This window comes from Lynx canadensis, chromosome B1 (genome assembly GCF_007474595.2).
Source record: "Lynx canadensis isolate LIC74 chromosome B1, mLynCan4.pri.v2, whole genome shotgun sequence".
Taxonomy (NCBI): domain Eukaryota; kingdom Metazoa; phylum Chordata; class Mammalia; order Carnivora; family Felidae; genus Lynx; species Lynx canadensis.
In genome coordinates this window covers 136,498,324-136,510,296 of record NC_044306.2, presented here as the reverse complement: position 1 = coordinate 136,510,296, position 11,973 = coordinate 136,498,324, and the positions used below count along the sequence as shown (strand labels likewise).

The 11,973-nt window shown below is 35.4% G+C and overlaps 1 protein-coding gene across 1 annotated transcript in view; it reads left to right on the top strand.

Annotated features, from left to right (window-relative positions):
* CDS1 (CDP-diacylglycerol synthase 1) overlaps positions 1 to 11,973 on the top strand; it is a 70,257-nt gene that overhangs the window by 41,136 nt on the left and 17,148 nt on the right. Inside the window, exon 6 of the mRNA XM_030313524.1 lies at positions 11,404 to 11,462. Within this exon, the coding sequence (XP_030169384.1) occupies positions 11,404 to 11,462 (59 nt within the window). The remainder of the gene's footprint in view (positions 1 to 11,403; positions 11,463 to 11,973) is intronic.

The following is an 11,973-nucleotide window of genomic DNA, read 5'->3' as shown; positions in this document are numbered from 1 at the left end:
TTATAACAGTCTATGAAAAATTGCTTTTGTATCCCAAATTATTGGCTGAAAATGTACTTTTTGTTGAGATAACCACCTGTTTACATGTAGTTGTAGGAAGTGATAAGAGCTATCCCTTATACACTTTGTCCAGTTGCCAGCAATGGTAATATTTTGCAAAACTAAAGTACAATATCACACCAGGATATTGACATTATTATAGTTTTATGAATGTAGTTTCCTAATGCAACCTTGTAGTAACCTAGGAGCTGCTGTGTTAAATGATAAAACTTCTAATATAAATCATGCATAGTATTCTGTATCTATTATCATTTTACGTGTGGCCTAGATGTGGTCCTGTTAGAACATAAACAACCTACTTTGTGTCTCTCTTATTTTTTAAATGCCCAGTGCCTAGTGCAAGGCCTGGCATTTATGTTCCCAATACATACTTTTTGGATGAATGGTCAAGAGGCAGGGAACATGGACATTCACACCCAGTGCTTCTTATAAATATATTTTCAGCGTCTGTGTTTTGCTTGCCACATCTTGAGGCCTTATTGGTGATTCTTGAAGTAGTTAACAACATTCTTGGGCTTAGTCTAGCAAAGGGAATTTGACTTTAAAACAGGAGTGAGGAAATAGAAAGCATGCTATGTTGAGAATGTGTACTTTTTTCTCAAATTATGCTGTGAAAATCTTTGGAATTCTTTTTGTAAAAAAATATTCAAAGGAGTCCTATAAGAATTTTAGTTCTTCAGTGATCAAATGGCTTTGGAAGGTGTAGGTCTTAGCAAATTTAAACAGCAGATGCAGCCCCAAGCTATTTCATTGATACTGAATGTTATTAAAATAGAATGTAGGTATCTCCAGGTCTGACCCCCTCACCAAGGCCCATGAGACTAAATGACCTGTCTAATATCATACAAAGCAACTCACTGACAAAGACCCAGAAAGTCATTCTGACATTTAGATAATTTTGTTGTAAAATGAATTTGATTGGTAGCGAAGAAAAAAATCAGCAAGGCTGAAAGTAATAGAAAAAACATTTTCTCTAGGGTCTAAACACATTTTTAAAAAGCTCTTGGTCATTTGGATTTGGGGCTCTTTAGGAACCAGAGCAGCCATGTGATTATGTAAATAGTGATGAGTGAATAAGCTTAAGATGTTTGACTCTTAATATCATCACTGTAACATCTCTTTAGCTGACCAGTGATATGCATGTTATTTCTAGTACTTTTTTTGCTTGAAATGTATGCGTGTATGCTTGTATTTTGATCTATAAAAAAACCCTAAAGGAGAAGGTGTGACTGGAACATAATACTTTGAATTCAAGAACATCAGTAGACTTGTAAAATTAAATCATGGCTAAAGTTAATGCATAATTAAGAATTTTTTCCCCAGACATCCTAGATATCTAATTATCTCAAAGGGTGTTGATGAAATCTTTAGAAAGACATCACAAACAACTGTTCACAGAGAACTCTACCTCCAAAACCATTTACAGTTTTTGAGTTAAAGACAGAATCTGTGCACATGCCAGTGTTGTTCTACACCTTAAACTCAACATATAGATGATAGAAAACTTTGTCTAAGCTAATATAATGGTTGGTTTGTGTGAGTTTCTACAATACAGATTCATTTAAAACTTTTTAAAAACAACTCAGTCAGAGTCTAATGTCTCAATATGGGCTACATAATGCAGTGGGCTTCTGATTTCACGTAACATGATATTTGAAATGTTTTGAAAAATATGGCCACATGAAAGAGTGAGAAAGAGTCATTAAGCTCCAATATTTAATCCTGGGTCCATCTTAATGTCTGTTTTTTGAATTAAGGACTACATGTATTGAATTGGTTAATCACCAACAGTAAATTTTAGAAACAACTTTATTATGATTTCTGTCTCTTCAGTTAGATTCTGACTGAACTCCTTGAATGGGAGTGCTGGTCATATTCATTTTATTCTTTTTTTTTTGTATCTGGCATATCTTCACTGTTCAATAAATATTTTTTGATTGTCCATTTTTCTGAAATTGCCTCAATCTCATCTTTATGGGCTTTTTAATGCCTTTTTTCTCCTTTACTTCTCCTGACTCGTTTAGAAATCTGATTCATTTTCTTTTTGAATATATTTGTCTCCAGTCTTTTGGGTAATTGGATCTCCCTAACTACCTGGGAACTCTTTGATATACTAGACAACAGGATGTACACATCTTTGTATGGACAAAACTAGGTGCAGTGCTATGTACATAAATGCTGACCAGTAGTAGTAATTAAACATAATTATAGGGGTGTCTGGATGGCTCAGTCTATTAAGTGTCCGACTTTGGCTTGGGTCCTGATCTCACTGTTCATGGTTTCGAGCCCCCTGTCAGGCTCTTTACAGAGAAGAGCCTGGAGCCTGCTTCAGGTTCTGTGTCTCCCTTACTGTATGCCTCTTTCCTACTCATGCTCTGTCTTTCTCAAAAATAAACATTAAAAGTGGCTACAATGAACAAATCAGGAGACTAGATGCTGGCGAGGATGTGGAGAAACAGGAACCCTCTTGCACTGTTGGTGGGAATGCAAACTGGTGCAGCCACTCTAGAAAACAGTGTGGAGGTTCCTCAAAAAATTAAAAATAGACCTCCCCTATGACCCAGCAATAGCACTGCTAGGAATTTACCCAAGGGATACAGGAGTGCTGATGCATAGGGGCACTTGTACCCCAATGTTTATAGCAGCACTTTCAACAATAGCCAAATTATGGAAAGAGCCTAAATTTCCATCAACTGATGAATGGATAAAGAAATTGTGGTTTATATACACAATGGAATACTACGTGGCAATGAGAAAGAATGAAATCTGGCCTTTTGTAGCAACGTGGATGGAACTGGAGAGTGTGATGCTAAGTGAAATAAGCCATACAGAGAAAGACAGATACCATATGTTTTTGCTCTTGTGTGCATCCTGAGAAACTTAACAGAAGACCATGGCTGAGGGGAAGAGGAAAAAAAAAAGGTTAGAGAGGGAGGGAGCCAAAACATAAGAGACTCTTAAAAACTGAGAACAAACTGAGGGTTGATGGGGGGTGGGAGGGAGGGGAGGGTGGGTGATGGGTATTGAGGAGGGCACCTGTTGGGATGAGCACTGGATGTTGTATGGAAACCAATTTGACAATAAATTTCATATTAAAAAAAATAAATTAAAAAAATAAACATTAAAAACAAAATTAAAAACAAAACAAAACAAAAAGCAGGCTCCAGGCTCCAAGCTGTCAGCACAGAGCCCGATGTGGGGCTCAAACCCATGAACCATGCCCCAAGAAATCCTATTTTTTTTTTGTTTTTTTTTTTTTTTTAAACGTTTTTTATTTATTTTTGGGACAGAGCGAGACAGAGCATGAACGGGGGAGGGGCAGAGAGAGAGGGAGACACAGAATCGGAAACAGGCTCCAGGCTCTGGGCCATCAGCACAGAGCCCGACGCGGGGCTCGAACCCACGGACCGTGAGATCGTGACCTGGCTGAAGTCGGATGCTTAACCGACTGCGCCACCCAGGCGCCCCTAGAAATCCTATTTTTAATTGGAGATGTGACCATTCAGATATTGTTTATTAATTAGGAAAAAAAAAGTAAAACTATGTATCCAAATGGACAAAGTTATGCTTTCCATAGGTTTATTGAAATATAGGATAGTGTATTTTTTATTAAATTTGTAAAAACGTTTTTATTTATTTTTGAGAGAGTGCGAGCAGGGGAGGGGCAGAGAGAGAGGGAGACACAGAATCTGAAGCAGGTTTCAGGCTCTGAGCTGTCAGTACAGAGCCCAATGAGGAGCTCGAACCCACAAACTGTGAGATCATGACTTGAGCCAAAGTTGGATGCTTAACTAACTGAGCCACCCCAGGCACCCCAGTATAATGTATTTTTACACATTTAAGCATAAAACGTACACATAGCTTTATGGTTGTGTATGAAAAAATAAATTTATGTGTTTCTTTTTCAGATTGTTCTTTAAAAATAATATTCCTTAGATATTCTAGGAAAATATACCCTCGCCAAATTCAGAAAATTATATTATCTTAATGTATCTTAAGAGTCAGACAATTATAGCCTTTATTAAAGCACCATAAAAAGCTGCATGTTACTGGTGATTTAACAGTGAAATTGGACCAGGTAAAAGTGAGTTACCAAAACTGTCCTAGATAAAATCACCATTAGGAAAATATTGAATAATTCTGTTAGTGATTTTGTTTGAAGAAATGCTTAAGGGTGAATGGTGTTATATGATCTCAAAAATGAGAAAACCATACATGTGAGAGTGGTATTTGTGAGGCAATAATTCACAGTTAATGATGTTGAGAAGTTCCCACGGTTGTGCTGGGAGAGTCAGAGGGGTCCGTTTGGACAGAAGTAGAGCTTCCAGAAACATCTGTCTTGTCTCTGCTCAGCTCTTACCCTATTAGCCTCTACACCACGTCCGATTTACATTTGCCTCTAACTGTGAACCAATAGCATAAAACAGCACAGAAATTGCATTGTTACTTGAGCCACAAAATATGTCTACCTGTTAGAGAATAAAATCTTAAAAGCAATAATAATTACTAAAGAGGTTCTTTATGCTACTGGTGATTTCAAAGCCATGAATTTCATGTTTTAATCTGTACCTCCTCCCAGTTTCTTTCTTTGTCTCAAGAAAGTGACCTAGGGCTTTCAGTTGTACTTCCATTTGAAAATGTTCCCATGTTTATCTTGCAGTTCAGTCAGTCACATTAACTCCATAGGTGACACATAGGAGGTGAGATAGGATCTGGGAGCCAGTATGTATTTTCTTCCTTTGTCATTTTCCTTTACACTGACATTTCGAATTAGCTTTCAAAAAATAGCTAAAGGAAGCTGCTGGTTGATTATTTACTCTGGTCAGTGTAGTATCCACCTTGGTTGCTCTAGTAGGTAGAATGGCCTTGGTAAATATAACTTAGATATATGAAAGCTAGTGTTTATTTCATATGGGATAGATTACCTGACAATTCGTTTTCTATCTTGGGGAACTCACAGTAAGGATATCGTAGAATAGAATGCATGGATGGCGCTTAACTGAAGTTAAACTTAATTTATGTATTTGCAATATCTACTTCTGTAAAGGAATATTTCTCTTTAGAAGTTTACTGATATCTTAGGCAAAAAGTGCTTCCCGTTGTGTCTCCTTATTTTGTATATGATTATTTCACTGAATTAGGTATAATTTTTATTTAGTAAAATATTATTGTAATAAATTTGTGGGATATAAACATAAACCCAAACACATTTGCTTCTTGTAAATCTTTAAATTATTAAGAATATTATGTTTTACTACAGTTATAATATGGTTCTGAGAAGTTTCAAGTCATTCTTAACCTGAATCTTACTAATAAGGATTTATGGAGCCACATGGCTCTTCAGAGTCCATAGGATCTGAGGGTTTTTTAACTGTTTTGTAGCCCTGTGATTTTCAGACAGTTAATAAAGTCCTTTGTGCATTTTTATTCATACATAAAATGAAGATAATAATAGATACTTACCATCATAGGGACGTTAGAAGCATTAAATGAGGTGATATTTGTAAAATGCTTAAATGAGAGCCTGAAACATAGTAAGTGTTCAGTAGATGTTAGCTGCCATATAATTAGTATTAATTTTTGGTCTTATGTAGAGATTACAACATTCTGTACATACACCTGATGGACTGATAAAGCAAGTACGTTTTTTTTTTCATAGTGATACTTTGTGTTTTTTTAATATAGTTGACACACAATATTATATTAGTTTCAGGTGTACAACAAAGTGATTTGATAAGTTTATACCCTATGCTATGCTCACCACAAGTATAGCTACCATTTGTCACCATACAATGCTATTACAATATCACTGACTATATTTCTTATGCTGTGCCTTTTATTCCTGTGACTTACTCATGCCATGAGTGGAAGCCTGTATCTCCCACCCACCTTCACACACTTTGCCCATTCTCCCACCACCTTCCTTCTATTAACTGTCAATTTATTTTCTGTATTTGTAGGTCAGATTCTGGGTTTTTGCTTATTTACTCATTTGTTGTTGTTAGATTCCACATATGAATATAATTATATGGCATTTGTCTTCCTCTGACTTATTTCACTTACCATAATACTCTAGGTCTATCCATGTTGTTGCAGTGGGAAGAGCTCATCCTTTTTATGGCCGAGTAATATTCCTGTGTGTGTGTGTGTGTGTGTGTGTGTGTGTGTGTGTGTACACACGTATATAGCCACATTGCCACATATTCCTAACCTGTCTATTGATGGACACTTACGTTCCTTCCATGTCTTGGCTATTGTAAATAATGCTGCCATAAACATAGGGTGCATGTATCTTTTCAAATTAGTGTCTTTGTTTTCTTTGGGTAAATACCCATTAGTGGAATTTTTGATTCATGTGGTATTCCTATTTTTAATTTTTTGAGGAACCTTCATACTGTTTTAGACAGTGGCTGTAACAATTTATACTCCCATCAACAGTGTATGGGGGTTTCTTTTTCTCCATATCCTTGCCAGTGCTTGTTATTTCTTGTCCTTTTAATTTGAGCCATTCTAATGGGTATGAGGCGATAGCTTGTTGTGGTTTTGATTTGCATTTCCCCGATTATTAGTTACGTTGAGCACTTTTTTAGTGTGTTAGAAAAATGTCTGCTCAGGTCCTGAATTTTTTTAATTGGATTGTTTGTGTTCTTTTGGTGTTGAGTTGTAGAAGTTCTTTATATATTTTGGATACTAACCCTTTATTGGATAAATCATTTGCAAATATCTTTTCCCATTCAGTAGGTCTCCTTTTATATTGCTGATGGTTTCCTTTGCTGTACAAAAGCTTTTTATTTGGTAGTCCCAGTAGTTTACTTTTGCTTTTGTTTCCCTTGCCTTAGGAGACACATCTAGAAAAATATTGCTATGGCTGATGTCAGAGAAGTTACTGCCTGTGCTTTCTTCTAGGATTTTTATGATTTCAGGTCTCACATTTAGGTCTTAAATCCATTTTGAGTTTATTTTTGTGTATGGTGTTAAGAAATGGTCTAGTTTCTTTTGCATGTTTGCATGTCCAATTTTTCCCAGATCTGTTTATTGAAGAGACTATCTTTTTCCCATTTTATATGTTTGCTTCCTTTGTCATAGATTAATTGACCATATAATCAGGAATTTATTTCTGGTGTCCCTATTCTGTTCCATTGATCTATATGTCTGTTTTTGTGTCAGTACTATACTGTTTTGATTACTGCGGCTTTGTATAGTATATCTTGAAACCTGGGAGTATGATACCTCCAGCCTTTTTTTTTCCCCCTCAAGATTACTTTGGCTATTTGGGGTCTTTTGAGGTTCCATACAAATTTTAGTACTATTTGTTCCAGTTCTGCGAAGAATGCTTGGTATTTTGGTATTTTGTTAGGAATTGCATTGAATCTGTAGATTGATTGGGGTAATATGGACATTTTAACAATATGAATTATTATGATCCATGAGCATGGAATATCTTTACATTTGTTTGTGTTATCTTCAAATATTTTCATCAGTGGTTATAATTTTCAGAGTACAGGTCTTTCACATCTTTGGTTAAATTTATTTCTAGGTATTTTATTCTTTCTGGTGCAACTGTAAATGGTCTTGTTTTCTTAATTTCTTTTTCTGCTACTTCATTATTAGTGGATAGAAACACTATTGATTTCTAGGCATTAATTTAATATCCTGTAACTTTACTGAATTCATTTATTACTTCTGGTAGTATTTGGGTGGGGTCTTTAGGATCTCCTGTATATAGTATCATGTCTTGATCCCCGTTTAACCTCTTAACCAATATGGATGCCTCTTCTTTCTTTTTCTTGTCTGATTGCTGTGGCTTGGACTTCCAGTACCATGTTGAATAAAAGTGGGGAGCATGGACATCCTTGTCTTGTTTGTGATCTTAGAGGAAAAACTCACAGTTTTTCACCATTGAGTGTGATGTTAGCTGTAGGGTGTGTGTGTGTGTGTGTGTGTGTGTACACATACATACTCTAACCCTACTTTGTTGAGACTTTATCATTAATGGATGTTGGGTTTTGTCAAATGCTTTGCAACTATTGAGATGATCATATGATTTTTGTCCTTCATTTTATTGATGGTGGTGTATATCTTGTTGGTTGATTAGTTAATATTGAACCATCCTTGCATTTCTGTAATAAATCCCCCTTGATCCTGGTGAATCTTTATAATGTATTGTTGTTGTATGTGGTTTGCTAATATTTTATTGGGGATTTTTGCATCTGTGTTCAGGAATGTTGGCCTGTAGTTTTTGTTTTTTTTGTGTGATGCCTTTGTCTGATTTTTGTGTCGGAGTAATGCTGGCTTTGTAGAATATATTTGGACATTTTTCTTCTATTTTTTGAAATAGTTTGAGGAGAATAGGTATTAAATGTTTTCTGAATGTGAGTCTGTCTAGTCCAGAACTTTAATTTTTTGGTAGTTTTTTACTAGTGATTCAATTTCTTATAATCAGTTTCTTTAGATTTTCTATTTCTTCCTGTTTAGTTTTAGAAGATTGTGTATTTCTAGAAATTTATCCATTTCATCTATCCATTTCTTCTAGATTGTCTTATTTGTTGGCATATAATTTTTCATAGTATTCTCTCTTTTTTTTTTTTTAATTTTCTTTTTTTTGAACGTTTATTTATTTTTGGGACAGAGAGAGACAGAGCATGAACGGGGGAGGGGCAGAGAGAGAGGGAGACACAGAATCAGAAACAGGCTCCAGGCTCTGAGCCATCAGCCCAGAGCCTGACGCGGGGCTCGAACTCACGGACCGCGAGATCGTGACCTGGCTGAAGTCGGATGCTTAACCGACTGCGCCACCCAGGTGCCCCCATAGTATTCTTATAATCCTTTGTGTTTCTCTAGTTTTAGCTGTTACTCCTCTCTTGTTTCTGATTGTATGTATTTGGGTCTTTTCTCTTTTTTTTCTTTATGAGTCTGGCTAAGGATGTATCTTAATTTTGTTTATTTTTTCAAAGAACCGGTTCTTGGTTTCACTGACTTTTTTTTCTACTGTGGTTTTTAGTCTCTATGTCATTTATTTCTGCTCTGCTCTTTATTGTTTCCTTTTTTCCTACTCACCTTGGGCTTTGCTTGTTCTTCTTCTAGTTCCTTTAGGTGAAGGTTAGGTTATTTATTTGAGCTTTCTTCTTTCTTGAGGTAGCCCCTTATCACTATGTATTTTCCTCTTAGAACTACTTTCACTGTGTTCCAAACATTTTGTATCATTGTGTTTTCATTTTCATTTGTCTCCATGTATTTTTTTTTTAATTTCTTCTTTGATTTCCTTTGGCCCATTAGTTGTTAGGATCATAGTGTTTAGCCTCCATATGTTTGTGTTGTTTCCATTTTTTCCTTGTGATTTACTTCTAGTTTCATACCATTGTGATTGGAAAAGATACATGGTCTCAGTCTTCTTAAATTTATTGAGGTTTGTTTTGTGGCCTAATATGTGCTCTATTCTGGAGAGGTTCCAAGTGCACTTAAAAAGAATGTGTATTCTGTTGTTTTTAGATGGAATGTTCTGTATGTATCTCTTATGTCTATCTGGTCCCATGTGTCGTTCAAAGGCACTGTTTCCTTTGTTGATTTTCTGCCAGGATGATCTATCCATTGATGTAACTGGTGTGTTAAAGTCCTTCAATATTATTGAATTACCATCAATTTTTCCCTTTGTGTCCATTAATATTTGCTTTAGGTGCTCCAGTGTTAGGTGTATAGATGTTTATAATTGGTATATCCTCATGTTGGATTGACCCCTTTATCATTATATAATGCCCTTCTCTGTCTCTTGTTACATTCTTTGTTTTAAAGTCTACTTTGTTTGATATAAGTATTGCTATGCTGGCTTTTTTTTTCCCCACTTATGTTTGCATGGTAGATGTTTTCCCATCTCTTCCCTTTCAGTCTGTATGTGTCTTTATTTTTTTTTTATGTTTATTTATTTTGAGAGAGAATGAGTGGGGGAGAAGCAGACAGAGAGGGAGAGAGCGTCCCAAGCAGGCTCTGCACTGTCAGCACAGACTCTGACATGGATCTTGATCCTACAAACCAGAAGATCATGACCTGAGCCTAAATCAAGAGTCAGATGCTTAAATGACTGAGCTACCCAGGCACCTCCCCCATATGTATCTTTAGATCTGAGGTGAATTGCTTGTAAGCAGCACACAGATGGGCCTCTTTTCTTTACACATTCTGTCATCCTGTGTCTTTTGATTGGAACATTTAGGCCATTTACATTTAAAGTAATTGTTGATAGATATTGCCATTTTACTACTTGTTTTCTGGCTGTTTTTGTATTTCTTCCCTATTCCTTCTTGCTCTCCTTCTTTGTGATTGATAAGTTTCAATAGTCTTATGTTTGACTTTCTTTCTCTTTGTTTACTGTGTTGATTACAGATCTTAGGTTTGTGGTTATCATGAGATTCATATATAACATCCTAAGTAGCAGTCTACATTAATTTAATGGTCATTTAAGTTCAAACACATTCTTTAAAAAAAAACAACAGAAAAAGAAACAAACACCTTTTCTTTTCCTTTTTTTTACTCCCCCCCATGTATTATATGTATGTGATCATATTTTACATCTTTTTATTCATAATTTTCTTATGTTTACTTATGGCAATTTCTTTTCTACTTAAGGAGGCCCCTTTAATACTTCTTGTAAGACTCTTTTATCTTCTGTTTGGGAAACTCTTTATCTTTTCTTTAAATTTAAATGATATACTTGCCAGATAGAGTATTCTTGGTTGTATGATTTTTCCTTTCAGCACGTTGAATATGTCATGCCACTCCCTTCTGGCCTGCAAAGTTCCTGCTGAAAAATCAGCTGATAGCCTTATAGGTTTTCCCTTGGAGGTAACTTTGTTTCTCTCTACGCAGATAACTTTTATTCAGCTGAAATTCAAGATCTGTTTTCTTCATGTTCACATATTTGCAAGAGACTAATTCTCTTAATGCAGGGGATGTTTATTGAATTTATGTCATGGAATATAGTAGGGATTTTGGAGAATACAAGATCATTTCACTCAAGAAGCTTTTATTTAAAATGCTTATTATAAGGGGCACCTGGATGGCTCAGTAGGTTATGTGTCGGACTCCTGATCTCAGCTCAGGTATTGAGCTCAGGGCCTTCATTTAGTTCAAGCCCCACATTGGGCTCCAAACTGGACGTGAAACCTACCTAAAAAAATAAAAATAAAAATAAAAATAAAAAAAATAAAATGCTTAATATGAGTAGGAGAGGTGACCTATGAGTAAGCGCTAAACTATATCTAGAAGTGGTTCAGAAAATTGGCTTATTTGAGCTTGGTGAATCTTACATTTTGTAACAAATTGCACAAGCGCATGTGTTTTGTTCTTGAACAGGTTTCTGCATGTTTGTGCTGAGCTTGGTGAAGAAACATTATCGTCTGCAGTTTTATATGGTCTGTATTAACTATTATTCTGTAGTCACTGTATATAATAAAAACACTCACCTTTAATTTTTTTTTTCTGTAGTGAGTAGATCTAATCTGCTAGTTGGTGTTTTGCCTAATGTGGGGGCATTTCAGTTTTGGTTGACTATTAAATACAAAAGGTTTAAGTTGTAAAGTTTTTGAAGGTTTAAAAATTTTAACTGTTTTCAAAGTTTCCCAAACTCTTTCTTTGAATATTTTCAAAGCCTATAAAATGAAAATCAAATATTTGAAGCATGTTCATAGTCTCCTGAACAGTTAGTAAGGAAAACACATACCATGTTTTTCTAGAGAAAGTATCTATGTTTATTTGTTGTTAGCCTGAGCATAAAGAGAACAGAACATATATTTTCTTGGTAGTTGTGGTTAGTCACACAGTTGATTGCATAATTCTTTTTGCCCTAAGGTTTTTTTTTTGCACTGTATCATTGAAGTATGTTCAGTGTTTAATGAAATTTATCACTGTGCATTATGAACTTAT